At 34.7% G+C, this 27,682-nt stretch overlaps 4 protein-coding genes across 12 annotated transcripts in view; 1 reads left to right on the top strand and 3 right to left on the bottom strand.

Moving 5' to 3' along the window:
- Positions 1 to 1,327: 1,327 nt before the first annotated feature.
- Positions 1,328 to 5,409, bottom strand: LOC143340975 (ankyrin repeat domain-containing protein 54). Its single transcript, XM_076763452.1, has 3 exons — positions 4,971 to 5,409; positions 4,621 to 4,840; positions 1,328 to 4,083 (listed from the first exon to the last, which is right to left on the bottom strand). Exons 1-3 carry the CDS (start codon positions 5,125 to 5,127, stop codon positions 3,660 to 3,662), a joined length of 801 nt encoding a protein of 266 aa, XP_076619567.1. The 5' UTR covers positions 5,128 to 5,409; the 3' UTR covers positions 1,328 to 3,659.
- A 104-nt stretch (positions 5,410 to 5,513) lies between these two features.
- Mrpl52 (mitochondrial ribosomal protein L52) lies at positions 5,514 to 6,389 on the top strand. The gene is made up of 4 exons (XM_076763455.1): positions 5,514 to 5,680; positions 5,831 to 5,900; positions 5,973 to 6,105; positions 6,182 to 6,389. The coding sequence occupies exons 1-4, from the start codon at positions 5,632 to 5,634 to the stop codon at positions 6,323 to 6,325; spliced, it is 396 nt and encodes a 131-aa protein (XP_076619570.1). The 5' UTR covers positions 5,514 to 5,631; the 3' UTR covers positions 6,326 to 6,389.
- Positions 6,305 to 7,778, bottom strand: Mrpl13 (mitochondrial ribosomal protein L13). Its single transcript, XM_076763454.1, has 4 exons — positions 7,631 to 7,778; positions 7,187 to 7,310; positions 6,806 to 6,960; positions 6,305 to 6,741 (listed from the first exon to the last, which is right to left on the bottom strand). Exons 1-4 carry the CDS (start codon positions 7,652 to 7,654, stop codon positions 6,508 to 6,510), a joined length of 537 nt encoding a protein of 178 aa, XP_076619569.1. The 5' UTR covers positions 7,655 to 7,778; the 3' UTR covers positions 6,305 to 6,507.
- Positions 7,779 to 12,378: 4,600 nt separating this feature from the next.
- The window catches only part of Rhogef2 (Rho guanine nucleotide exchange factor 2), a 36,693-nt gene continuing 21,389 nt past the window's right edge, over positions 12,379 to 27,682 (bottom strand). For 4 of the 9 annotated variants that reach the window (XM_076764461.1, XM_076764468.1, XM_076764470.1 and 1 more), the window contains 11 exons: positions 27,471 to 27,606; positions 27,017 to 27,098; positions 26,727 to 26,779; positions 18,575 to 18,846; positions 16,610 to 17,938; positions 16,371 to 16,490; positions 16,030 to 16,206; positions 15,697 to 15,917; positions 15,293 to 15,440; positions 15,130 to 15,176; positions 12,379 to 14,943 (listed from right to left, as the gene is read on the bottom strand). In XM_076764461.1, coding sequence (XP_076620576.1) covers positions 14,845 to 14,943; positions 15,130 to 15,176; positions 15,293 to 15,440; positions 15,697 to 15,917; positions 16,030 to 16,206; positions 16,371 to 16,490; positions 16,610 to 17,938; positions 18,575 to 18,846; positions 26,727 to 26,779; positions 27,017 to 27,098; positions 27,471 to 27,606 — 2,684 coding nt within the window. In that variant the 3' untranslated portion in view covers positions 12,379 to 14,844. The remainder of the gene's footprint in view (positions 14,944 to 15,129; positions 15,177 to 15,292; positions 15,441 to 15,696; positions 15,918 to 16,029; positions 16,207 to 16,370; positions 16,491 to 16,609; positions 17,939 to 18,574; positions 18,847 to 26,726; positions 26,780 to 27,016; positions 27,099 to 27,470; positions 27,607 to 27,682) is intronic. The other 5 variants (XM_076764462.1, XM_076764469.1, XM_076764463.1 and 2 more) reach the window with 4 other exon arrangements.

The raw sequence follows: 27,682 nt of genomic DNA, 5'->3' as shown, positions 1-27,682 counted from the left end.
CTTATTTATCATCCTTGGAATCCAAATGTACATACATATATAGCATAAACTTTTATTATTCTGCTCTTTTCAGCAGAAATAACTGTTAATGTTTTTGAGAACAATTCTTCCGTTAATGTTGACTTTAATAAAACTTATTTAGAATGATACTGATTATAGATGATAATAAATTTGTTTACGTAAAGAGATTATTATTCCGTAATATTAGGGTGCCCTAGAAAATATTGCGCAATTTTAATCGCTTTATATATCCTGTTATTTTGAAACCGTCTATCAAAATAAAATATATGTATTAATACATTGTTGAAAAGCTCTTTTTGTGCTGATTACAAAAATATATATTCCATTTGTTAGCATTTTCATTGTTTGTTTTATTTGTTTTTAGAATTAGTTGAAAAAATTAAATTTGCGATACTTATGTTATTATTGGAAACAAATAAAGTATAATTTAGCCAGTCTATAGTCCTGACTATATTCCGTTCGTCTACAATTTATTTTGAGTTAGGGTATATTTTTTGAGCAAGAAGAATGGAGTTACATTCTGAACTATAGCAGGTAACTATTCTCATACTCCCCCCTCTCCCTAGTGAGGTATCAAAAGTAAGTAGATCATGTATAATAATACTACAAATAAATAAATATACAGTACTACATTAAAAGAATAAAAACTACAATTGTTTGTTTTATTAAAATAAAATAAAGTATAAATCGTGATGGTCATAATAAATAATGTTTTTAGTTCGAATGTTTCGACGTTGCATTTTAGGTAAATAAATTTAAACTATTCTGATAATAACCTAAAATGCAAGTTCAAAAACGTTTCGATTACAAACATACTGTATATCTTATGAAAATTATGATTTATTTTATATTGAAGTTAGATTGATAAATGCAAACAAAAGTTTCTGAACCAGTAATGGAATTGACAAATTTGTCATGTCTGGGGAAAAAGCACAATTATTTTTGTCGCATTTTCCACTTGTTATCTAACAAATAAAAAGTGTTTATAAATAGAAATTTACTTTATCAAGTCAACTCACTGTTCTCTATTTATAATTCAATCTTGATATTATAAATAGAGACGAACTTCGATTATTTGTAACAAGATAATAACAAAATATTAAAAAGCTTGTTGAATAGCATAAATTTGTCAAAAAGACTTGATAATCAATGGCAATATATTTGTTACATTACTATATTTTACATTATTATATGTTTTCTACAACTGTATTTTATCATACATTTCGAATTAGAATAGTTTATTGTATATTACATCTTATAAATAAACAACAGAGGTCTATAGAAAGAAATAGACGAACAAAAAAGATTAAGAAACACTGCCATATGATTTAATAAAATAAAGTTTTGGAAATCGCAATATTTTCTGAGATATCCTAAAATACCCTAATTGTAAATTGCATTTATGTTAATTTCGTACCTGGCAATTGCTCAGAAAAATATAGATAGTAAACTACTGTTTACATAACGAAAGATATTACCGTGTATCTATATAAAAATAAATGAAAATAACAAAAAACATTTACACTTTATTCGTAAGAATTGTTGTCTCTGTAAAAATGTATTACGTATACATATATGTATTACATGTGAGTTCGTATGAAACAAAATATATTTTCTTTCAGATTATGCAATTACTGCTAACAGAGCAAAACTTACGTAAAGAATGTATAAATTAATTACACGTAGTATTTACTGGTGTAATTAATTTATGTTTTAATTAGGCGTCTTTAATGGGGTACATTATCCATATATGTATAAACCATATGATAATGAATGGATACCGTTATTAAACTGTACGAAGGTATTAAAAATAACGCGTTCTTCAATTATGTAATTATATAGCAAAAAATCGTAATTTATTTAATTGATCTTTCATTCGTAAGTGTACATCAAAACATTCAATCGATTCAAACTTATTTTCTTTAATATAATACATGCCCAATCACATTGGCTCATACATATTTGAAACGTTACACTGGTTTACACGGGTTTCATACCTATCAAACATAGAACAATAAAAAAATTGTACCATTTACATATTTAAGTTTAATTTTATTCGTTTAATTCCCTTTGGGAATTAAGTATTCCGCAAATAACCATGCAAATCTCTGGTAATGTCTGGTACTATACTCTGATAGATTATACTTTCCTTCATTTTGAAATTATGTTTAACATACTATACAGTAAATGACAAGTTTTACGAAGTAAACGTCGGCTGTTTTAACTTTATATTTCAAATAGGATTCGTCATTCAGACAGAATAAAACGTACAATGCTCGTAAGTTATTTAACTGTTTATCGTTTATCATATAATATTAAAGTTGCACTTGTAAACAAAGCGGAAAAGAGTATATACGATAACGCAAAAATGGTATCTAATAAAAAATTGTTGAATTATCAAAATAAATCTGCGCGCAATAAAATCTATATAAACTTTAATAGCAGTGTTAATATAAAATTTACTTCTACTACAGTTTCTAAGTTACTTTGTTCGATGGTAATAATCGCATTTTGAATTAAGGACTAAAAATATAAACTCCATTTCTCACTTTTTCTCGAATCTAGAGTGTTCGAATCATCTTCAGTTCGAAAATTGTTCGCAAAAAATAACAGTATAAAAAAATTAAAAAAATTAAAATAATAAAATTGCAAATGTATATCATTGCAATAGAAATAGGTTAATACAAACTGTTCACCTTTTTTCAAAACTTTCAAAATTTATAAAAATAATCGTAAGTAGCGATTTGCTGTTATACGTATCCGTGAACTAAAAAATTTATTTTTTTATTTTGTAAAATTTATTTTTGTCTTTTTTTTTTATCATACTACTTGTACAAAAGATGATGTTAGTTTAAATAAATTCACTTGCAATACCATTATTCTGTGTAGCGTAATTTACGATCGTATTCTAAAATGACACATTACAGTTCGTTTAAATTCCAAAAAATTAAAGAAATTTTTAATTATATATTATCTTGTTTTAAAAATTACTATGATGGGATTCTTATATTCGGAAAGAACTGTACTTTTTCTTATACCCAGTTAAGAACAATGACTGTCAAAAAAATACAGAGAATAACGTTCTTTAGAGGCCGTACAAACTTGTAATTCTTTTTTATAAATATACTGTATGTAGTATTTAAGGCTTACTGTTATTCTAAAATTGAGCTGATTTCTTAAATCGTCGGGATATTATGTTTAAACGTGTCTTTCAAAATTAAAGACGCCTAATTAAAATTATCTTGGACACTCGTGCCAGGCCATATGAAGAAAATATAATATTTAAGTTCAGAAATAAAGAAAATGATCCAAATCGAAATAATAAAGGCTATAAATGACTCCCGATAAAATTGAAGTTATTCCTAGATTCTCGATTCTCGATACCTCAACGTATCGATTATAACATACGCATAACTGACTTCCCTACGTTTCTAATATTTTGTACATTAAAACTTTTAACATTACCTCACGTGCAAATATAAGTTAAACGAAAATCTTCCTTGCAACGCATTAAATAACTAAAACAAAGAACTTATTAAAGTATAGTAAGAAACTTAATATATGCTGTTGATCTCTTCTTCAATTCCGTGTTCTGATTTAATTTGTCAATAAAACTGACAATCTGTTAATGTAATTGATTAACTCTTTATACTAAGGGCATCTAAATTGGCGAGCAAATCTTTGACATCATCCTGGACCTGATCAGATGTGTTAGACAGGGATAAACGCGAATAAAAACTACTCAGGCATTCTACTTTTTCGTGGGCATCTTTCTGCTTTTGCAAATACGCTAATAACATATTAACTATGTTATGGATTTCTTCTTTGACCCTAAGCATATCCTCCTCCTTACAATGTTGTAATAATTTTAATTCCGTTTGCGCTAATTGTAATGGACTATAGCCATGGGTTAATATATCCGCCCCTGCTTTTACAAGCAATGTAACCATCGATATTTGACACGCTACAGCTGCAAAGTGTAATGGAGTATTGCCTAAGTAATCGTGCTGATTGGGATCTGCACCATATTCTAATAATAACTTAGCCATTTCTGTGTAACCCCTGTAAAAAAAAAAATCCGTATCCGGTACACGTTTATATTTACATATACAGGGTGTTCGGCCATTCCTGGGAAAAATTTTAATGAGAGATTCTGGAGGCCAAAACAAGACGAAAATCAAGAATACCAATTTGTTGATTGAGGCTTCGTTAAAAAGATATTAACGTTTAAAGTTCCGCCTGTAGAACGGCAATCTGCAAACAGCTGCGTGCGCATGACAGTGGTTCTCATTCAGCATGAGAAACTCTACTTACTGACGTATCGACAGTCTTACAGTTTTGTGAGTGAGAACCACTATCACGCGTACGCAGCTGTTCGTAGATTGCCGTTCCACAAGCTGAATTTTAAACGTTAATAACTTTTTAACGAAGCTTCAATCAACAAATTCGTATTCTTGATTTTCGTCTTATTTTGGCCTCTAGAATCTCCCATTAAAATTTTTTCCATCAGTGGCCGAACACCCTGTATATAAATTACACAAATTGCAAATTTAATCGAAAGAGAGAAATTTCATTTCGTTTAAATTTTGTCAAATTCACCTGCAGGAAACAACGTGTAGAGCAGTTCTTCCTTTTTCATCGTGATTGTTAGGTGATACACCACTACATAAAAGCCTTCTCATCATACTAGTATTATTTGTGGCTGCTGCTAGTCGCATTTTATGCTCTAGGAAAGGATCTCTGATATTAGTGCAAGTGACATAATGACGACTTCTGAACGATGCACAAAATGATTTCATTTTTCTGTGGTACATAGATCCTTGAAAAAAACATAAATCATTATAAACTTTAAATAATAACTGGTATAACATTATATAAATTACGCATATTGCATAAGGATGAAATCGGTGAACGTAAACCAAGAGGCCCAAATTCAATATGGAAAGTACCTGATTCGTTTTCGTGTACTTTTTTCTGGGTGCTGTTTGTAGTCGCAACAGTCGAACTGACATTGTCAATTTGGTTTGACGATAGATTTTCATACTGAACGATCGAACTATCGTTTGAATCGTTACCCGTTTCAACGCCGGAGTCCACGGACGTCATTTTAAATTCAACGTTTTAGAAATACACAACGTTCCACCTTCTAAATTCGACATGCACTACGTGCATCCATACCACGACAGTCCGTACGAAAATAATAACAGATTTGAAGTTGGTCGCTGACCAGAGAATAACGAAGTTTCTTGAACTTTCTACCAGAGGGATGAAAAGTGTAACCGATCCGAGTAATGCCAACGCTTCTGCAACTAAATGTTCCTATATCTGTAACACAAATGCTACACTACGCGGATTATACCTCGTTCAATGATAAAAAATTATTTAACCCTTTAACGATCTAATCAATTTACGAAATGAGACAAAAATAATGCCACAAAGTTGAGTAATGAAAGGTTGATTTCATTGCTCAAGTGTTCCGTCCACTGGAATGTATAATACGCATATCTATGTCGTGATGCGTATTTTATGATTGTAGTATTTGCAGAGACGATATTATAAATGTACTATTCGATTACTTTAAATATTCATTAAATATTTTAATCAAATGAAATGTCGTTAACTAGGATATTGATGATGTTGCGTGCTTCTCGTTGTACAAGTTAGTAAATAAAAAATCATTGAATTCATACCTGTTTTACAATATTTTGAATCAGAAATGTAGAGTATTTTCATTTGTTTATAATATGAAATGTGTTTAGATTTGAAATACATGAATAGACAATACAATTACAATTCTTCTTATTTGCAGATTTGGCTACTACAGTTGGTGAATTTCATACATCTTCTATAACATATTTAAATCAAGTTTGGAGGAAAAAGTAAGATTATACTTTACGGAAATGTGCAATTTTATATGTATACAAAAATTTAAGGTTATGAAATGATTGTAGGAAGGGATTATTGGCCAATCCTAATGTTCGTGGTCCATTGACTGATTTACCAGATTATTCATTCAAAGATAATAGACCTGTACCATATGGCTCAAACCAATTAATACGTATTAAAAGGCACCAAGAATATGCGGTACATTTTCCAATTAAATAATCATCTTTCGTTTTTAAAAGATGATAGTAATATTAACAAATTACCTTATTTGCAGAGGAGAGTCATACAACTAGTTGGTGAAATTGATCATGCGGTAGAAAAACATGCTAGATTAGAAAGAGAGGAAAATGAAAGAAAACAAAAGATTCTAGAAAGTAAATTGAAACAAAAAGGACAATTATTAGTAGATAGTGAATAATGTTTTTTAATCAATATGGTATATCTGTATTTACATGTAAATAATAAAATGTATTGAATAACAATGCTATGTTGCTTATTACTCTTCTGAAAATGGATTTGCTGCTTGTAATATTCGTATGAAAAAAAAAGTGATACTTTTAAAATGCTTAATTAGTTTACATATTTAATCATTATATCATTTTATTTCAGCACGTGATCGATTGGATAGTGTAGTAGACGCGGGAAGTTATCTTTTTCTATTTCTGGAATATGATCCAATCTGACTGGAACAGGTCGTAAATGCCTGATTTGGTTAGTAACGTTTTCTAACATTTCTTCGGGTATATTTTCATCAGGAAAAATGTGCAATCTTTGCATAGTATAACGCCGTTGTAAATTTCCATCCATTGACGAATAAACTGCTTTCTTCACGATCTATGCATGTACATAAATATATTAATTGTATTGTTATTACAAGAAACTTAAAAGTATCATTTACCATTGTTGGATCTATGCTATGTAATTCCCAAGCAAGTGTCCAACTTTGACCTCCGTGGTAGCCAGTATGATGAAAATATACACGTTTTTGCCATTCATCCCCAGCTAATGCAATTTCTTTGCTATTTATTACTATAACATGGTCACCGCAATCATCTATACAGAAATAACTAAATTAAATATAATCATATTAATAATACAAATGTATTATAATGTTTATAAAATACATTTTAACTTAAGGTATATTAATAATGATACATTTTATTTTTACAAATACTAGAACTTTTATATATTAGTTACTCATAACTTTTATAAGGATAATATTTTTAAATATAAGTAAATGTTATGATAATTATACATTTATATAATTAATTATACTTACTCAGTGGATGATATATGGGTTTATATAAACCCATGAGGTAATGTTTTATCAAAGGTGCACTTTTATAAGGATCTTGCCATTTTGCGTCATAAATATGCCACATGCGTGTAAATGTAGCCCATTGCTAAAAATAAAATATGCAATTAAGAATATTAATGACATATACAGGACTTTTTCTAAATGTTCAATATATCGTTTCCAAACTAATTCAATAAATCAATATAAATATTACTTGTAAATATAACATTTACAGTATAAGTAACGAAAATGTTTTTCATATATACATTGTAATCATGTTCAAACAAGAGTTATTGAAAAAGATAGATCATTAAACTCGATAAAATATATGTGTAGTAAATAAAGAGGAACCATTGGTATGGAATAAATATAAACTGTAAAATATCATAATAACAAATGATTTAAAATTACATAATCGAATCTAACCTGTGCTCTACGAAGAAGAGACATAATGACCTATATTAAAACATTAATTTCAATGCGAAAGTAACAGTGCAAAAGATTTTAAATAATGCTAGCGATTATATTATTAAGGTTAAGTTCTGAAGTTGTATATGGTTAGGCAATCATTGATATTAGTTTACTAGCTGGCCGCTAGATGACACTTATTTTCGACCTCAAACCCTCTGGTGTTAAAACGCCCAAGTTTGTCGTGGAATAGTTCGTTACCATCAACGCTAGATGGCTCTTATTTTTCGACCTCAAACCCTCTGGTGCTAAAACGCCCAAGTTTGTCGTGGAATAGTTCGTTACCATCAACGCTAGATGGCGCTTATTTACCGACCTCAGGCCCTCTGGTGCTAAAACGCCCAAGTTTGTCGTGGAATAGTTTGTCTCGTCTACGCTAGATGGATATCTCGACAAGCTTGGGCGTTTTAACACCAGAGGGTTTGAGGTCGAGAAATAGGCGCCATCTAGCGTTGATGGTAACGAACTATTCCGTGACAAATTTGGGCGTTTTGCCATCTGAATTTCCAAAGTGCCCGGAATATTTCAAACATGCAGGCGGCCTTGCGAAGAGGTGGCATGTATCTTATAGCTAAGGGAATAATGGGGAGAGGAAAAGAAAGGTAAAAATGATGAGAACACATAGAATTCTTTGAAATTATATCATTTATTGCCATAAATTTACATTATACAAAGTTTTAATATATATATGCATATATCATGTCAGTAGTTGTCAACGAAGATCAGCAGTGGTCAGCAGAAATCATCAGAGGCCAGCAGAGACCAGCAGAGGCCAACGGAGGCTGGCAGAAGTCAGTAGTAGTCGTTATACCGCAGACAAGGAGTAGACCTTTCACCTAATGTATTTTTTCGGCCCGTTTCTCTGGGGCTCTAGAGGGGCTCTAGAAATGAACACAAGAGAAAGTGAGATAGAAAATGAAATTACAGAAATTTTATTAATCGATTAATTTCATTGGAGTAATTAATCGATTAAGATTATTTAAAAATTTCAAGATTATTAAAATACCTAAGGATGTATCTCATTAATACGTACACCGCAACTCACATGTATTTACGCACACACTACAGCTGCTGCCCATCAATACTAATTCAGTGAATAGTTTCTCATCTGACGAGGACGCTAAAATCGTATCCGAATTTTTCGCTCGGTATGACAATTGTTCGAACTGATCTACAAAAAGACACGTATTGATAAAAATTAAGGAATAGAAAATGAGTAATACTACAGATACGGAGGTTATACATATGTGTCTTGAGAAATCTAAAAATATACCCCTCCAATTACGCACACCAAGCCACAGCCATATGTGCATGAGCTTAGGTGCTTTGGACAGCTTCGGGAATTCAAGAAAGAAGGCGAATGTGAGTCTTTCTTTTTTGCTTTCGAAACAGTTGAAATTCGATTTGTGTCAACCTGCATACGATTTTGAGTCTCAACTGCCCATGCATTTTTATTTTCTAACCCATGTATACCTATTACATATAAACGAGGTAAAGAATAGGCCTATCACTAGTGGGATGAACGCTATCGCTGTACCACGAGTGTTTTATAACATGAGATACACTCTTTCAAAGTGGAACAAAATGTTAAAAAGATCATGCATCAAATTGTAAGGGGATCCTCGTAAGAAGACTTTAATCTTCGTAATAGTTTTAATGGGTCGATGATCAACAATAACTAGCTTATGGTCACTGGTGGTCAACAGTGAGGTTGACATCAAGCTCAGCGGTCCAGTTAAGATCCAGAAATGGTCAAGAGATGGGACTAATCGAAATAGTATTGTTCTTTAGACCAAGCGGTTCTTAACTCTTGACGTTGACACTGTCTCCCCACTCTTCGACTTCCCCACTCGAAGACTACCGCTGGACAAATTCTTCAGTACCCCTGGAGCATCCAGGGGAACCGGGTCTCGCGGGCCTAAGTCAGGCCATTCGTGGAGCGCTGACCACTGGGGGGACCAGGAGTGATCAGGACTGACCAGGACTGACCAGGACTGACTAGAACTGACCAGAACTGACCACTACTGACCAGTGCAGATTCGACTACTGACCACTACTGACCATTACTGACCAGTGCCGGACGGTGATGACCAACGGTAAGAACTGTTTAAAAATTCTCTCCCCTCTTCTATTCTATCATTTGATACCAATTTCTCTTCAATAAACTGATTTTGCCTTGCTTGTCTAACTGATGTTGCTATAATGTGAATATTTTCTTATTTTACAGTTGGCCCAGTGGTAACCATCCTATGTGGTAACTATCCTATCCTACTGACAACAAGTAGTAAGTCTACTCCACCTACTATTTTATTATTTTCATTTGTTTATTTATCTATCTGATTTTATTTGGTTATTATGAATGTTCCTTTTCTCTGTTTCTACTTTTATCTTATTTTTCGAATTTATGTGATTGCTTTGATATGTATAATATTGCAGGGTGTAATAATGTAATATTGTTTTTAATCATATACTATATTTGTTTCTATAGAATTTCATGAATTTCTATTTTTACGTTCTTGCTCGAATTCTCGTAATGATCTGCGGAGGTACTTTGTTAGATTCTTCCATTTCGTTTGATTGTTTGGGGTTGATACAACTTGATGTCTCAATCCAAATTTCTTTCATTATTGTATTTATTATTTTGATTCTTCCATTTCGTTTGATTGTTTGGGGTTGATTCAATCTGGTGTCTCGATCCAAGTTTCTTCCATTATTAATATAATTATTGATAATTAATTATTGATATAATTCTATATTTGTTTCGATGACACTGATTAATATAAGATTTTTATTTTTATGTTTCAACTTAAATTCTTGTAACATTTTGTTTAATTTCTTTCCATATCTCACTAATATAAATATTAGTTTTGATTTCAGTCTTTTAGATTAATCGCAAGGACATCGAGGGAGTACGCCACAACCGCCGGGGGACTTCTAATTCCAAGTTGATTAGTCTTAAGCTTCGTCGCGAATCTTAAAATTAACGTCGAAGATTTCTTTATTGTACATATTTTCGCGTTTTACCAAGCAATTATTCAATAAGTAGCTTCTCGTTTTTTCGTTCTCTCGTTCCTAGCTTCGGTCACCGCTGTTTCATCGATTGAAACATGTGATCGGCCGTGTATCTGGTCCGAAAGATCTAATCGCCTTCCCTTGGTAAGCTTGATTGAGGGAAAACGGCACTTCGCTGGAAGGTATGGAGTTTCCGTATTCTGCGGAAACGCATACCTTCCAGCGGAAGTCGACACCGTTTCAGGTACTCTCTCTTTGTCAGACAGCCTAAGTCGGGTCCTTCGGGCTCCCGGCGGGTTGCGTTGGAGAAATGGAGACCTCGATTCGGAGTTGCAGTTCTCTGTTTTCTTGTTGAGATCGAGTTAGCAAGGGCAGTAGGTTCGATCCTCGGATCCGCTGCACGGTACAGCATCGCGTCGCGTATCCCACGATTTAGCTTCATCCCTCTTTTTAACCACATAATTGCTTGGTACAACTAAATCAAGGAACTTTGTTTCCTTCTATCGTCCGAATTTTAGCTTCAACTTGACTAGACTTGAGCTTCGACGTTAATTTTAAGTCCCTATTGTATGCGTCTCCCAATGTTGCCAAGTAATTATTTAACAAGTAGCTTCTCTCGACTCGTTCTCTCGTTTCTTGCTTCGGTCACCGCTGTTTTGTCGAACGAAACATGTGATCGGCCGTCCAGTTTGTCCGAAAGATCTAGTCACCTGCCAATGATAGATCGATTTCTAGAAATAGAAATCAATCTACCAAGGGTAGTGTTGATTCGATCCGAAGATCTGCTGCACGGTTCAGCATCGCGTCGCGTCGCGTCTCCAATAATTTAGCTTCATCCCTTTTTAAACAAAATAATTACTTGGCATGACTAATCTAGTTTCTAAGGATGTGAAAGGGAGATCGATGGAACTTGGATTCCATCTATCTCTCTTTGGGTCTCCACTCGCAGCAACCTCCTCGTGGTGAGACCTGGGTAATATTATTTAGAGTTTAATTAATAATCGTATCGCTCTTAGCTGGGTAATGCAATTATTAATTAAAAACTAAATAATATTAGCGAATTGGCTGCGATCCGCCTTGCATAGGTTATCATAAATATACATATATAGCAACCGAGGGGTCGATCGAGCGCTTGTGAGAGCGCGACCCCTTTGGTGGCGAGCATGGGAGGCGACGCCACAAGCAATTAATAAAATTTTATGTGAAATGTATAGACTACTATAGTCCCTTGCTAATTTTTATTTGAATACATAGTGCGAAAATGAAATGAAACTGTTATTTTGTTCTTATATTTTAAAAATTATACGATATATTTCTATGTAATTTTATAGAGATAACATTGGATGATGATGGTGCAATATATTTAAAAAAATGCTGAATATGTTATGTATATTCTTAAAATTGCTGAACAGTTAAATTTTATAATGTAATATAATTTTCGAACATGCTAAATTTGTTTGTTAACGCTGGTCGAACGTGAGGTGCAAAGTGTCAGTTATCTAAAATAAAATAAAAAAGTTATATGCGTAATAACAATTTAAATATTTTAAGATTCTTGTATCATCATACTTCTGCAGGTATACAATTAAGATAATAGACATCAAAAACTCTGCAATTTGTAACAAAGTTAAATACGTTAGAATCTGATTATACAGGTATACTTAAAAAGAGCGCTAAAAAAAATTACAGGGTAATTTACAATTTAATAAGTATTTTAATGCAATAATATAATAATAATAATTATTATTATAATTAATAATATCAACTAATAATGTTATTAAATATTTTATACATGTACATAGTAATGTATTTATAATAATTCGTATTTTATCATTAAGGAATTATTAGTGTTTAAAAGTAGCAAAGATTTTATGTAAACAGGTAAGTCTTTTTTGCACTATCAGTCCTTTGTTACAAAGAGTAGTAGATTTCTTTATTCCAACTGTGTGTTTAAAGTGGAGATTTAACAAAACAGCATTGGCATTAATTAAACAGCAATAGAATATTTCTTACATTATATTGTTTGTATGTACGATTATAAATATTTGTATTCTTGCAAATATTACTTGTGAGAGTATCTTATATTGGCTATTGGTTTTATTATCTATGAATATTGATAATTTTTAAGTTACCAGGCATGTTCAGGATTCGATAATATAGAAATTTTCGTTTCATTTACTTGCGTTTCTATTTATATATTCCATTATACTCGAAAAAAGGAACTTCATTGTTCATGTAGGCAAGTATAGCACCAAGAGGCAAATATTTCTCAGAGCAAATGCCGTTTGTAAAAAATATGCAACAGATTGTAGGATGAAAATAAATTTATTTCTTTACGCAGTTTAATTTATAAACTTCGTTAGAATATTTTTTATTCCAGTTTTCTTTAAACTTTATATAACATTAAAATATTGTTACTGACTATACCTGCGAAACTTAGATTTGACCAATGTGACGTATATTCATATTTTTGTTTTTGCAATCAATCAAATTTTATAAATTGAATAAAGAAATATTAAACGGACCAATAAAAATATTAACTAATACGGTATATTAATTAGTGCAAAATATTAATGCAATGTATCGATTATACAAGTTTCAAATTATTTATCTGTATTCATACTTTAAAAACTAACCATGTTTCTGTAATAAAAATGATTAAATTTGTATATTATAAATTCTCATCTTTTTTAATTGATTTTCATTGAATAGATCACTGATTTGAGTTATTTTATATCGATTGTAATTTCTGAGTTAATAATAGTATTTAACGAAGACGATAGAAATAGTGTTTACAAACAGTATTTAATTTAACAATAATAAAAAAGAACAACTTAAATAAGATGGACTACTAGAATTGATTCTTATATTTCTCATTCTTCCATTTTATGTCAGTTCTGTTTAACGTAAACTTATAATAATGAAGAAATAACGTAAGAAGTATATTATACTAGATTCAAAAATACAAAAGACTGTACTGAGATTTTCTTTCTTTTTTAAAATTATTTTAAATAATTTGGAAACCAATCGACATTTGCCGCCTCTGGATTTAATATCCTGAACATTCGGTTACTGGATTGACGAAAGTATACATGATAAACGCACTAAAAGCGCATTACGTAATAATACTGCGTTGAAAATTGTTACTTTGCAGTATTTACGCGCAAAGCATATTTTTACAAAAAAAAAAAAAAAAAATAAAGCTTAAACTTTATATAGTATTAATATAACGTGCTTTGCATTTTTTTTTTAACAACTGTTGAGTGTCGAGACATTTCGCGGTTATGTTCTCTGTATAAATGCAATTTATGTTTCACAATTGTCGAACCATTATAGTGACAACACAGTTGGTTCCGAATACACGATGTACCGTGGTAAATCACAAAATGTATATTTCTTTAGATGAACAACTAAATCGTTCTAAACGCGTTATGACGTATTATTCGTGTAAATGTTTTTGTATAAAATGAGCTAACAATTAAATGTTCCGAAGTAACATGTAGAGCATTGACCACATTTTCCTGAAAACATCTCAAGGAAAGAATGTAGGCATACAAATTGATGTTATGTATAAAATAATATGTTATAGAAATCGATGTCGTTCGAGACACGGTGTAACAACTTCTATACAATAGGTACCGTTAGAGCAGTATAGCAGTATAAATTCTAAAACAATGCATAACGAGGAAAACTCTCTTTAGGCAGTGAGAAGGTCCTCGCTCAAATTGCTAATATAGAGGGATTAGAGTCTTCGATGGATTTAGCAATCTATTTGGGGATTCCTTTCAACTCTCCAAAGAAGACACCTCTTGCCTATCACTTCAGAACATCTGCATTGCTATACTATTCTTTATCTAAAATTTATGTATAATTTTTAGTTATTGACGTGATATGACGGCACGAAACGTTACGTCAGGTAAATCCAGTTACATAAAATCTTTGGCAAAGGCATGATTAATCATTGACCCATGATTCTGTAAATATATATATATAATATTATTGTATTCCATAAACAGCTACTCGCCATTTGTCGTGTTTTTTTTTCTTTTTTTTTCTTTTTTTTTTTACATAATTTTGATTCTTCCAGTATGAGCATTCGGAAACGATCTTGCTCGTGAAATGCACCAGGTCGACATTTAATATAACACATTAGTGTCGTGTCAACCGACACTATCCCCCATTACTTCCGTTTCTGTCTCGTGTTTTGTGTGTTCTGATTCTTCGTGCATTTCGGATTCACCGTGTGCATCTAAAAATTCCTGTCACCATAAAAACAAAATTGAATCTATAATGTGAAATACAGAAAAAGGTAAAAATATGTTTATTGACAAAAAGAGATTATAATTAAACTGCCGGCGATAGAAGAAAGATATATATATAAACAGTTCAGAAATTAGAAACCACAGATTAAACCGATAACATATTAATTAAATAGGGTTTCTTACATCTCGAGTGGGATCGTCAATACTGCTTTCCTTATTTAAAGTGTCATCTGCGAACGAAAAAGAAGTTAACTTAGTACTATTTTCGTTCATCGAATAATGTACAAAGTATGCAACGAATATTATCAACCTACGTTCTGAAAAATTGAAAAAATGGGGAACTAACCGGGTTCCGTTTGCGTTTCGCTTGATGTGCATGTTTCAGAGAATTCACGACGTTGTATATCTGCATCAAGAGCGTGGAGACGTTCTCTGCTCCTACGTAATTCTTTTCTTAACCTTTCCCGCTCCTCTTCTCTCTCTTTTATAATTTCCTATCATTCATAAAATAGTTTTTGGTAAAACTTGGTAAAAATTGAGCATTGATTATATAATTATAAGAGATGAAATAAACAAACGACGGAAACGATTTAAATTGAATAAAAATGTTTAGACCACAAATATACATTATTTTAAATTAACAATTAAAATAATTTTAATTAAAAATATTCCTTTACTGAAGCGATACGATGCAGGTAGATAAAGAAACAGCGGTGCAAAAAATATATTTTTTTGGTAAACAATCCTCACCAGTAATTGTGATAATTGAGATGTTAGAGAGTGACACACTGGCTGCAGGTTTGCGACCGGCACCGTTGGCTGCTGAGGATGAGGATGTATTCGCGGCGATGGACAACCAGTCGCCTCGCAGCTTGGTGTCGTTGTTAACGCCGATGTTCCACGCGATGCAAGAACAGTTTCCGTTTCGCTTACATTTAACGCGGAATTTAGCATCCCTACTAATTGATTCGCTGAACATATACAACAATGTATCGTGTTGAAAATAGTTGTGACAAAACATATTTCAAATCACCATGTAATACTTAATCTTCTATGATAATTTAGAGTACAAAACAATAATACCTTGACTAATAGCAGCGAGTATAAGTTCAGCAGGTTCTTTTTCTATGCTCGATGGCTCCGACGCCATATCTGCTACATGTTCGAAATCTTCTTTTGGGATATTCAAGATATCTGCTACCAACGATTGTTTTTCTACCAAAGCTTGCTTAATTATTTCATCCTTTCTCCTTAGACACTCTGAAAATTAACGCGAAATAAATATAATTACGAAAATCATTCTTTACTGTGAATTCTGATATTTTTTCTGTAAATAATAACACAATGGTTAAAGTAGGATCGAAGCGTTACGAAACTTTCTTCTAGAAATATGTGCTGCATTGTACAATAAATGAGTAATATACCTATGGGTGTAAGTACCGGTTCCGCAATATGTACAGGTGGTACTTCTACGTGAACTTCAAGCGGATCTATTAATGATACTTGTGTACAAGTAACCATTCGTAGCGGTTCTCCTATACCTGCTACAGAAACATTACGTAAATAAATTTTGAATTTCGTGAAAAAGAGCATCGAATTAATTTGCATACCTAATATATTTTAATTTAAATAATTATCGTGTAACGTAGTAAAATAGTAAAACCTGTTGAAGAGGATTCAGATGGATGCTGTTGCTGCGGTTGTTGTTGCGGTTGTTGCTGCTGTTGCGGTTGTTGCTGCTTCGTTTGCTCAGTCGTTGAAGGATCAGACACTGGAGTATTAGTTGTTTCTCCCTCTTGTTCTACGTTAGTGTCTTGCACAGGATCCTTCGGTTCCAATTCTGGTTCTTGTTCCTGATCCGTTTTATCGGGAATATTATCCTGTTCCATTAAGGAAGGATCTTCGATCGTAGGTCCAGGTTCTTCCGGCAGTGTAGTGGGTGGAGTAGGTTTTCTACCTTGTTTATCACGAGCCTTGTACGCTTCAGCCGCCTCGGATATATGTTTACACCATAGTTTACGCTCCGCGGGCGAGGCTGCCACTAAATCGTAAATCTGTGCTCCGTTCTGCGACGTGTTGACAAGGTAAAGGGAGTTCTTGTCTACGGCGTTGTGCCTGACGAGAACGGTAGACACCTTGACGATAGGGCTTAACACGGAATTCGCTTGATTCGTGTTGATGAACTTTAGCAGGTACTTTTCATCTTGTCGATGCAATAGGAATATCGTGTCGTCGAGCAGTACGACGTGCAAATCGACGGGCTTTGCTCGATTTTGCTCGGTTCTGCGCCATTGTAACGGGCCCTCGTAAATCAATTTACGCTTCGTGATGTCCAGATTCTTGAATTCCTGAACGGTCGGATGGTCGAACTTGTCGAAAGCAGATCTATCGATGGTACGCTGGATCTCTGTGAGCCTCTGATAATCATCGGCCTCGCGCACCGCCTGGTCGACGCGATTCAGGATTTCCTTGCTTCGATCGAGGCTACGCAGAACCGCGCTTCTCTCTTTCTCGTTACTCTCTGGCGTGTACTTGGCCAAATTCTCGAACAGCAGGGGATATTTGGTCAGTCTGAACATTCCCGTCAGTATATGATCGTTGAGCTGTAGCCTCCGACAGAGGGGTTTCGATTCAATGTTGTTCAAGAAGGAATTCAATTTCGGATCTTTACGGCGAAGATCTCGCAGCGCCTCGAGAGCTATCTGCTGTTTCGCGCAGTAAATCGACGCTGCCCGCTCGAAAGCCTCCCCATTGTCGCCGTCGAACATGTCCAAAAGCAGGTCACCGACGTCGCCTATGCAAGGATTCTCCTTTTTCTTTCTTTTCATTGCTTGATTGAAGCGCGAATGAATCATTACCATTTCGTCTAAATTGGAAAACAGTAATTGTATTTGGTCTAATGGAAGTACTTGAGATTCCAGAAGTGGCTTGTGGAAGACATGCGACAGAACGTTCAACGCCCGTACATGTGATCGCTCGGTGTGAAATAGTTCTGGAAAAAAAAAAGAAAATACAAATTAATTTCGTTGGCATTTCGGTTTTGTTAGAAGTACGTGGTAAAACATTTAGACGAAATAGACGACTTTTATTTTTATTCACAGTTGATACAACCGAACCTTTTCTACAGCATTTAACAGCTGGAGAAAACGGATTTTATACGACAATTTTCAAGGGAAAAGAAGCTACGAAGAAGAACCACTACAACGATGTCCCATGACAGGTTTACATCCTCGTTAAGTTCTTCTATGCGTTTCCTGGGACCGTGAAGATATTTTGTGTTTTGTATTTTGGATTCCAGCCAAGTAAACTATTGCGTCTGATATACACATGCGATAGTCAATTGAAAAAGCTAGCAGAATAGGTATAAAATGTACACGGATCTTAGACTATGATTGAAAGCCTACGGAATTAGGATTTCTAGAGTACAATGTCGAGTTCGATAACTGTGGTGAAGTAGAATTATTGCGTCTGATATACACATACGGTGGTCAATTGAACAAACTAGCAGAATAGGTATAAAATGTACACGGATCTTAGACTATGATTGAAAGCTTGCGAAATTAGGGATTTCCAGAGATTCTATAGTACAATGTCGAGTTCGATGACTGTGGTGAAGGTGAACACCAACCATTAATGACTTCCTGTCGCTTTTTCTCGGCATTACTGAGACGCGCGAGTAGATCCTCGGCGACTCCTTGACTCCAGTCCGGTGGATCCGGCTCGACGTCAACATCGCTGTCCCACGAAGCCGATGTGTTCGTCGCCGAGGTAGAGGGGTGCACCTGCTCCAGGCTGGTACTTGGACTGTCCAGACTTCTCGTCGACAAGCTGCTGTTCGACGAACTGCCCGCGGAGTTTCCGGGAAACGTCCCGGAATGTTCGCAGTCACTGAAACCAGCCCTATAGTCAATTGTTAGCGAATTATGCGTTCTACGTTTAAGGTATACCGGCCAGATCAGCCACTTGAAACCTTTTCAACGCTTCTAACTGCATTCCCGACACGGTTAACGCGATATTCATAATGTCATTGTTGATTAAATTATGATTGTAACAGCCTTACTCAAACTGCCCTCCAAGCTTTTGAAACACTCGCACTCGTTATCAATATACTTTAGGTAAAAAATGATATATCAATATAATTAAATATAAGAATACATATCTCTTGCATAAGTAGCAAGAATTGTTTGTTGCTGGCAGAACTTTTAGAGACATTGTTCATTTTTAATTACTAAAAATTGTATTTTCTAAGGGTTGTAAAACTACTTAAGAAATTGCACGTGATTTCGAATGAATGGTGACTAAAAGAAAACAAAAGACAATAGGGGAAACGTTAATATTGGGGTTTTTAGGGTATGGTGATTGTGTACCTCTCGGATCTCGTACGGCGTTCATTAACACCGAGTTTTTCGTGATTGGAGACGTCGTTCGGGACTTCGGGGAGTCGTTCTTCGATGTTCGAGCACCCTGGCAAGATATCGTTGGACTGATCGAAGGGAGAAGACGGTTCCGTGCACGATATTGGACTAGTTAGGTTTTCGTTGCCGCGAGAATTGGGTCGAGGGCGGACGCGTCGAGAACCACGTTGTCTCATCTCTTATATCTCCTTAGCCCTAAAGGGCTTCCGCGATGGGATAAAGTTGACTAGCATGAGCTGCCTCTACTGCAAACGCGATATCTACCGTCATAACGAGAATACCTGCGCTGAATCTCTTTGTTCATCCTCGAGGTCGCTCGTTATTCGATCGTGTCACGAAAATTTCGTTCATCCATTTCGTTAACGCGTTCACTGTCCGGTCTCTCAGCGGCGTATCTAATAGCGTAGTGATATGACCCATATACGGGCCACAGACAGTGAACATGTTGAAGTTTTATGGGAAGAGAATATCGTATTAAAATGATTTTTCGAAATTCATATCAGATTGACAGGCCTGATCTACCGTTTTTAACCCTTATTTTAATAACTGTGTCTAGTAATAAGATTGAAGGATTCAATTACAATGCAAAACAAAATTATTAACGATACTTGTTATGTGTTCGTAATGTAATCAATAAAAGAAATTCTTTTCCAAATATTAACGCTGCTCCGTTTAATATGGCTTCTTTTGTGTTCGTTTTTTATACGTAACTTTGTTCCAAGAATTTTTCTGGTAATTTCTAAGCAAGCTATCCGAAGCTTGCTTAGAAAATTAAAAGAATTATGCCCGTTTAAAGGTCACGTGTTCTTTTCGCGTTAAAAGTCGGCTAGCAGTGCATTGACATTTTGGCTGACTTGTCGCTGTTATTATACCATTACACGCACCCCTTTACGATGATACAACGCGACCGGTAAAAGGGCGACAAAATCTTACAAAAATTTTACTGTTGTAACTTTTATACAAGACGATCGAAGCACAAAAAATTAAATGTAACGCAAACTAACAAAGATACACAGTCACGAGGGTGAGATTACTTTGTAAATACTTTAACAAGATTGTTGACGTACACTTGAGTATTACAATTCAAGAGATTCGATCATAGTTTTAAGAATTTCAGTGGTGCATCGAAAAAGGAAAATATTTGTACATTGTACTTGGATTTTTTTCATTATATTGTCGTCACAATTTAACAGAATCGGTGTCACTCCTGTATCAACCGATTATTATTCACTTTAGCAAGTGCTTTTTTATCCCTCATTCAGATTTCTTATCAGAAACAATTCATAACAATTTTCTGCTAATATATTAAATCGTAATCGTCAGTTAAAATTCATTTTTACATGGTATTTTACAGTCGTCGATCCCTCCCCATCGTTTCGCGTTCTACTTTCGTTTCTACAGCGTAACGATTGGGAAAATTTCAACTGGATTTCCAGGCTTTTCATTTACCCGGAGTAATCGAATAGTGGCTGGCAAGGTGTACCGAGTATAAACGAGAACTTAATCGACGTCGATCAAGCTAAGCCTTATCGAAGCCGCTCCTTCATCACTTTAATCAACCCCCTAGATATAGAAGCGACATCGAGTGCGGGTGATACGCAGCCTTGTGCATATAGTCGTACGTAGGCATCAATGGCATCTGTATTCTTCCGAAGAGTAAAATCGACGTAGCTTTCAGTCTCGTACGCTGACACCTCCTTTAACAAACGTTTGCTCAATGAATGTTTCTAGTAACAGGTGCAAAAAGAATTGACGTTTTCGTCAACCAGAAACATTTTGTCTGCATTAATCACGTTTGGTTCACCATCGCTTTCTCAACCCACGGACTCAACTAATTACTATCAACCTTCGATTGGTGACGCGTGTCTAAGACGACTGTATATTTTATGGCACATAGTAATTGGTCACGGTTTAGAAAAATATATAAAACATCTATAATATATACTCTCTATACAAATTCATATTTTTATTAATAGAATCAATGAAATGGGAACTTTGTGAAGAGTTGTACCCCTAAATATAATAACTCTTAATTGCTTATATTTTTGCATATTAATTTATAGTTTGTTTTAGAATTAAAATTTCCCATAAATGCATGAACATCTACAGTTTCGTAATATAAGTCCAATAAATTTTTGAAATCGATTTTCTGGAAGACTTTTTTCTATATAAAGTACAACAATTGACCTAATATTTACATGTAACTGGTAATTAGGAGTCTAAGAAAATCGGAGAACGTCGATCGTACGTATCTACAAAATCATATCCAATCTTAACTTGGAATATTTGGAATTCTACGAGTAACCCAAGGGTCTGGAATCGAATTACGAAATTGTTGGAAACTCGTGTGCAAAATCGGGGTCCGCGTTAAGGAGTCTGCAAGAAGCTGAGCCTACGGGCGATGTATTGATTCGAAAGTATCGATTGCTTCAAAAATAAAGGCCAAGACATGTATCTCTGGCCTGATATCACTTTGGCCCCCGTTTACAGGCGTGCACACATACTATGACCGGATCGATAGAAACGGATCACTTTCTTTTTCCTCCCCATTATACGCGCATCGATCTTTTTTAAAACCAGATGCATTAGCCAGCCAATTTACGCGAATCGTACTAATAGCCGTGAGATATTAACGAAAATCTGTAAAAAGAGCTCTTAACATTACAAATAAATCCTCTGCTATTTGGTCAGCTGTGGGTGTGATTCTGAAATATCATATTTCCTTTGTGCGTTACAATACTGAACGGAAAATCTAGAATTATATTAAATGTTTCGCGAAATAATACTGATATTAAGTTAACTAATACCGACAACAGTTTCTTTTTATAATGTCGAGTTTACAATAAAAAACTTTCCTTTTCCTTGCTATTTACACCATCGATCTTTTTAAAAGCGGATACATTAGCGAAACGCACTAATAACAGCGAGATATTAACGGAGCTGTACTAAAAATATCCGCACGATTAAGAAATAAATCCTCTACTGCGTTGCATTATAATTCGAATCCTTCGGAGTCGTAAATCTTTTTTACGAACGTCACCTTTTTACTGAAAACATTCGATGAAAATGCAGAATTACGTTAAGTGCCTCCAGTGATATTTTCAGAAAATTAACGGATACTTCGTAGTGAAAGTTTTCGTAATGAAAGTGTGGAAAATAATGTTTCGAACAGCACAATGTTTGTTGTATACATTTTCTAATTGCTGTCAATTGATTTTAATTACGTCGGAGGTGACCCGTATATACCGCGTTGCTCTTCGCAGAAACCTATCCTGCCATTATATGGAACGCGTTTCTTCCGAGTTAATTTTCAATGAACTAATTGTTCTCGAATCGATCCTATGTGTCACTGGGACAACTACCTCGCGAGGCTTTCGTTTAACAATTTTTCTACGAATATCAAACGAATGATCAATCGTTTAATAAAAAGATATCGATTAAATATATAATTATTCCAGCGTTTGGTTAATCAAGTATTACGACGAAGAACGATAAAGAAAACAAGAGAACGCAGCGATAAAAAAGAGAGAGGTATTGTACCGCTGTTTACGGAAGAGAAAGCCATAAAAAAGTAATTAACCATAATGTACTTCGCTTAAATTACGATCCAGAATGTGTCGTCTGCATGTTGTATCGAATAACCATAAAAAGTTCTTTCTCAATTTATCGTTTAAACGATATTCGCGACAATTTCATACCATGAAATTATATTGAAAATACTGATTCATGAAACTAGAATTTTAATTAAATCAGACAGTGTTTATACTTGTGTAACGTTTACATACAAAATTGAGCGTATACTAATTATACCAGTGCTTTTCAGTAAAACTTTAATCGTATTTATTTGTTTTAATGTTAGAAAATAATATCAATTTTGATCACTTCTGCCTCGAAATGATTTATATTCTTATTTTCGATGCACGCCATGTTTCAATTATTTCGTAAAATTTACGTCATCTTATTAATTACAAACCTGCTGTATTTTTAAAACGCAAACGAATCTATTTAGTTCGATAGGAACGATATCACGAATTACTGTTTGTTTCGTTCTATCCAGAAATAAACGCACGACAATGACGAAGACACCACCACCACGGGTTATTTATTTATCGAACCCCAACTCAAAGGCACGATGTAGTTTCATGCTCCATCAAGTAAAAGTGAACTTTGTAGTTGCTGGACGAGGTCAATAATCCCATGTATCTTTTTTTTTCGAAAAGAATCCGAATGCACAAACGATTTTTACGACACTCGAAAAAGTCAACGGCCAATAAGCACCGGCGTTCAATTTTTAGGTAACACCCATTTCAACCCTTCACAGTAAACCATTGTCGCGACGCTAACTGGTTTCACACGCGAATTCACGAACTCGTTGATGAACTACTCGTTGGTATATCCTCTGTTACGGATATTCTAAAAAAACACATTTCGAGGTCACGATGAGAAATTTAAAGAGTAAAACGATCACCCAAAGTACGCCACGGAAAATAAAAATCGAACGTTTCAACAGGTGAAATCAAGCAAGTACATTTTTGTGTAATTGTTTACGATGAGCGTGAAAAACTCTAAAAACTAAAATTTTTTAGTATAAATACTGATTTTTAGATTATCTGGAAAATATCGTTTTATTGTATTTTCTTTTAAAGCAACGTAGATGCAACCTATATTTTTATGACGTCGATAATTTGATAACTCGACGTCGACATCCTTATAGTTTTTTCAATGTTACTTCTACAACGTATGATCGAGTAGTATTACGATGACGTTTGACGCACATAGGGTTGGCTAGTACTGACTGCGACTTGTAATCTTTTTAATTTTGACAAGTAGATTTATCGATCCGAATGCTGCCTTCGAAATAGACCTCGTGTTCGTTTATAAATATCAAAAAGGTTCTACGCTTTTCATCTCGTATTACTAAACGTTCCCAGAAAGAATCATTTAAATTGCGTTTAAGCAAATTAAAACGCAACGAGGTGGATTGTCATCATGTAATCAAGTAGATTTGGTTAAAACTTGCGATATCCAGATGTCTGGTTCAGACTTCTCGAGTTATCTTGTATTTTGGCATACGTAATTACATCCAACGGATCGTTAAGATTATATCTAGATTCAGATATTTCAAATATCCGAATTATCGTTCTCTTCGTATATTCCAAGCGTCTAACACGAATTTATCAAACCCACGTTCCGCGTATAGACATCGCTCTACATATTTTCCCAAATCGCATATTCCGAAAATAAATGTTATTTCTGAATTCGACATTCCGTACACTTCCTTTTCAACGATACGATAAATACGCGATCGGCTCGCACAAAAGCCGACTTTAGAATGGGATTGATGGGCACGCTGATTTTCGAGCGTTTCGAACATTTATTACCGACGTGCGAAAGCATTAAAGTCACCACTTCTAAAATGACACGAACATTCCGGTCGACTCGATACCTTCATCTATCATCGCGACACATATTTCCTTTCCTATAAAATCGCCGTTTTTACCACTCATCGTCAATTAGCTCCGATTCCCCGTTGAAACGCTCTGTCATGTGCTGAACACCCGTCACGATCGTTCAACGATCCTACGGAGGGTGTGATACGATCGAGTTCGATCCATAGATAGAAATCAAACAGTTCTACTCTTTTAATTTTGATAATCTTGCAATGTCAAAGAAATTATGAAAAAAATAATCTTACGATGTTAAAGATATTATGAGAAAATTACATAAGTTTACTAAAGGTTGCTCGTCATAGCGAATGTCACTTCTCCCAAGTATGTGTTTGAGATCCGTTCGATCGAAAGACCGCGCGTACAAAAGGTGTTGCACGTTTCAAAGGTGAGTCCGCGAGGGGATGGATTGATCGATATCCCAACGAGTCGAGATCGTCTTCGATGGACGATAAGAACGACGGGCACGTACAAAGACGCCAGACAAGAGGAAATCGAGTCGCGTGACAGCCGATCGAGATTTCAAACATTTAGGGGAAACGGAACGGGCGGACGCGTGGGTGTTTCGTACTGTCGAAGCGGCGCAATAGCCATCCGCGGAATTGAACGTTTAACGTCAGACTGAAGGCCTTCTGGCTGGCAAACACACCTTCGCCAGAGGAACAGAACGAGTCGAGTCTGCGCCGTTTGCACGTGGACGCGGATCTAGAGCGTCAAGAAACGAAAAGTCGCTGGGAAGAAGAAGCGGAGGACTCTGCCAAAAATCTATACACGGTGTGCCTGAAAAATTCCAGGGCCGGATAAAACCCGGGAATAAACAGTCTGATTGATTCTGGAATCGAAACAGAACCGCGGAACCGCCGGAGCGTCGATTCCGTGTACAAATAAAACAACGAAAGGCGCTGAAGAATTTTGTTATTCTAGACAGTCTTAGAAACCTGTAGTGTTTCACTGGTCGGCTGAATTGACTTTACTTTGGCTGTAACTGATATAGGAGTAAACGATATTTCTAAAAAATTAACGAATCTTTATAGTTGCAGTGCCTTGCGAGTGAAGTTTTAAAACATCTGAATTTACGAAGCTTTTACAGGCTTTGCAAGCTGAAACAATCAATTGTAACGCCTGATTTAAAGTTCGTTTTCATATGTGGCTCTAGAATCGTTTAGAATTTAGACACATTTCGTGTTTATTCGTTCCAGTCAGCCGCAGAAATGCGAAAAGCCAATGGTGATTCAAGGTTGCTGAAATGCAACGTACACGTGCAATCTCTGTGATGTTTTAAACTGCAAAAACTCACGAACCATCGTTAGTAGATTTCTTCAAATCGATTTGATTCTATCGAAAAAAAAAAATTTAATTTAATACAGAATTTTAGAATTAGTATTAATATTCTATTATAATTTCGAGTATCAGAAGTCTCTGCACAATGACCCGTATCGCTTTAGAGAAGAATTCTCGTTCGTTGCGCTACATAAACATCCGTTCGAAATTCAATTTCACTCGAAATCCAAATTCGTTCGAAATAGCGGCGATCTTCGTAACGTTTCTATTTTGGCAATTATACAATTGCGTAAGAAAGTAACAGTGACAGTTTGACGGAACGGTTGGAATACTTTGATAAATGATTCGTTCCCCGTATCGATATAAGAGTGCGAGTGTTCTGTTAAAAAAAAAATTTATCCAGCTCTTCGGAATAAATTACGAGCTTTCGAAGAGCATACGTGTCGATATTAACCCAAACAGCGTATCCGAACGTACCACGAAACTTACTAAAGAGTAAACATTTAATATAAACTGTTTAAACCGCATTTAAGTCAAGTATATAATTTTTAGTTTATCCATTTGACAATTCTATATAGGAACACGCTTGTTGGATGAGTTACTATTGCGATTGAAAACGTACGAAAATATTACTCACTTTGTTTTGGAGAGATTTGGATCGCTGGTCTTCCTCTTTTCTCGTAACTGTCGCTGCAATGAAAACAGTTACAGCGATACTTAGAAACACGTAATGGTCTAAGATTCTAAATTAAATCGTTATTAAGCCGAAAATTCGTTTCGTCGGAATTACCGTGAAAATAATTTTCGCTAAACTTGACTGACACGCGCTTTATATTTTACGATTTCGACTGGTCGATCGAGTAAACTATTTTTACGCGATGGAATAATTTAACAAAAATAGTCGCGATAGGAATACTGGACTCTCACCTTGTGATGTATCCGTTCCTTGTAACTTTCAGACCTGTTTATGTTTGACGTCTTTGGCTTACTGGAAATATTTTGCTGCACCCTAAGTAACCGTAATTAATTAAGCGTAAATTAATATCTATAACAGAAACGAGCTAAGCGACTGCGTTTAAACGTAAAAAGCGAAGAAAATGAAAAGCTATAACGCTAAGTACATTTACAAAGCAAAAAGTAATATAAATTGTGTGGCACAGGACTTTGCAAATCTAAATGAATATATAAATGGAATATAACGATAAAATTGTGCAATTCTCTTGTAAAATTCTAACGACGATCAAAGAATTTGATAAAATTAATCAACTATTTGTGCCTGTATTATTATTATTTTTCTGTTAAAGAAATACTGATACCGAGGCAGTTAAAAATAAAGAAACAAAATTGGTTTAGCGACGTCGTGCCAATGCGAAAAACATACATTTCAGAAATATCTTCTCGCGAGGAAGGATTCTCCATGCTATAGGCGTGATCGGAGGCTCCGCTGTAAACGGAAATGCGTCCTCTTTCGCTACTACTACGCGCGTTTCCGGCTACGCCGCCCCCGCGAAGTTCTCCTGAAAAACACAAAACAAACGAATGCATTCATTAATTGTTTCCATACCCGCGTCACTCTAATACTCATTCGAGTAA

Source organism: Colletes latitarsis, chromosome 4 (assembly GCF_051014445.1).
Source record: "Colletes latitarsis isolate SP2378_abdomen chromosome 4, iyColLati1, whole genome shotgun sequence".
NCBI lineage: Eukaryota > Metazoa > Arthropoda > Insecta > Hymenoptera > Colletidae > Colletes > Colletes latitarsis.
This window is presented reverse-complemented; position numbering and strand designations above follow the sequence as displayed.

Coding starts and splice junctions, on each gene's coding strand:
- LOC143340975 (XM_076763452.1), bottom strand. CDS start 5,127: ATGACGTCCGTGGACTCCGGCGTTGAAACGGGTAACGATTCAAACGAT. Junction 4,841..4,970: donor AGTACACGAAAACGAATCAG/GTACTTTCCATA, acceptor GTTTTTTTCAAG/GATCTATGTACCACAGAAAA. Junction 4,084..4,620: donor CTACACGTTGTTTCCTGCAG/GTGAATTTGACA, acceptor TTTTTTTTACAG/GGGTTACACAGAAATGGCTA.
- Mrpl13 (XM_076763454.1), bottom strand. CDS start 7,654: ATGTCTCTTCTTCGTAGAGCACAG. Junction 7,311..7,630: donor CTCTTCTTCGTAGAGCACAG/GTTAGATTCGAT, acceptor TTTTATTTTTAG/CAATGGGCTACATTTACACG. Junction 6,961..7,186: donor ACCCATATATCATCCACTGA/GTAAGTATAATT, acceptor ATTTCTGTATAG/ATGATTGCGGTGACCATGTT.
- Mrpl52 (XM_076763455.1), top strand. CDS start 5,632: ATGTCGTTAACTAGGATATTGATGATGTTGCGTGCTTCTCGTTGTACA. Junction 5,901..5,972: donor AATCAAGTTTGGAGGAAAAA/GTAAGATTATAC, acceptor AAATGATTGTAG/GAAGGGATTATTGGCCAATC. Junction 6,106..6,181: donor AAAGGCACCAAGAATATGCG/GTACATTTTCCA, acceptor CCTTATTTGCAG/AGGAGAGTCATACAACTAGT.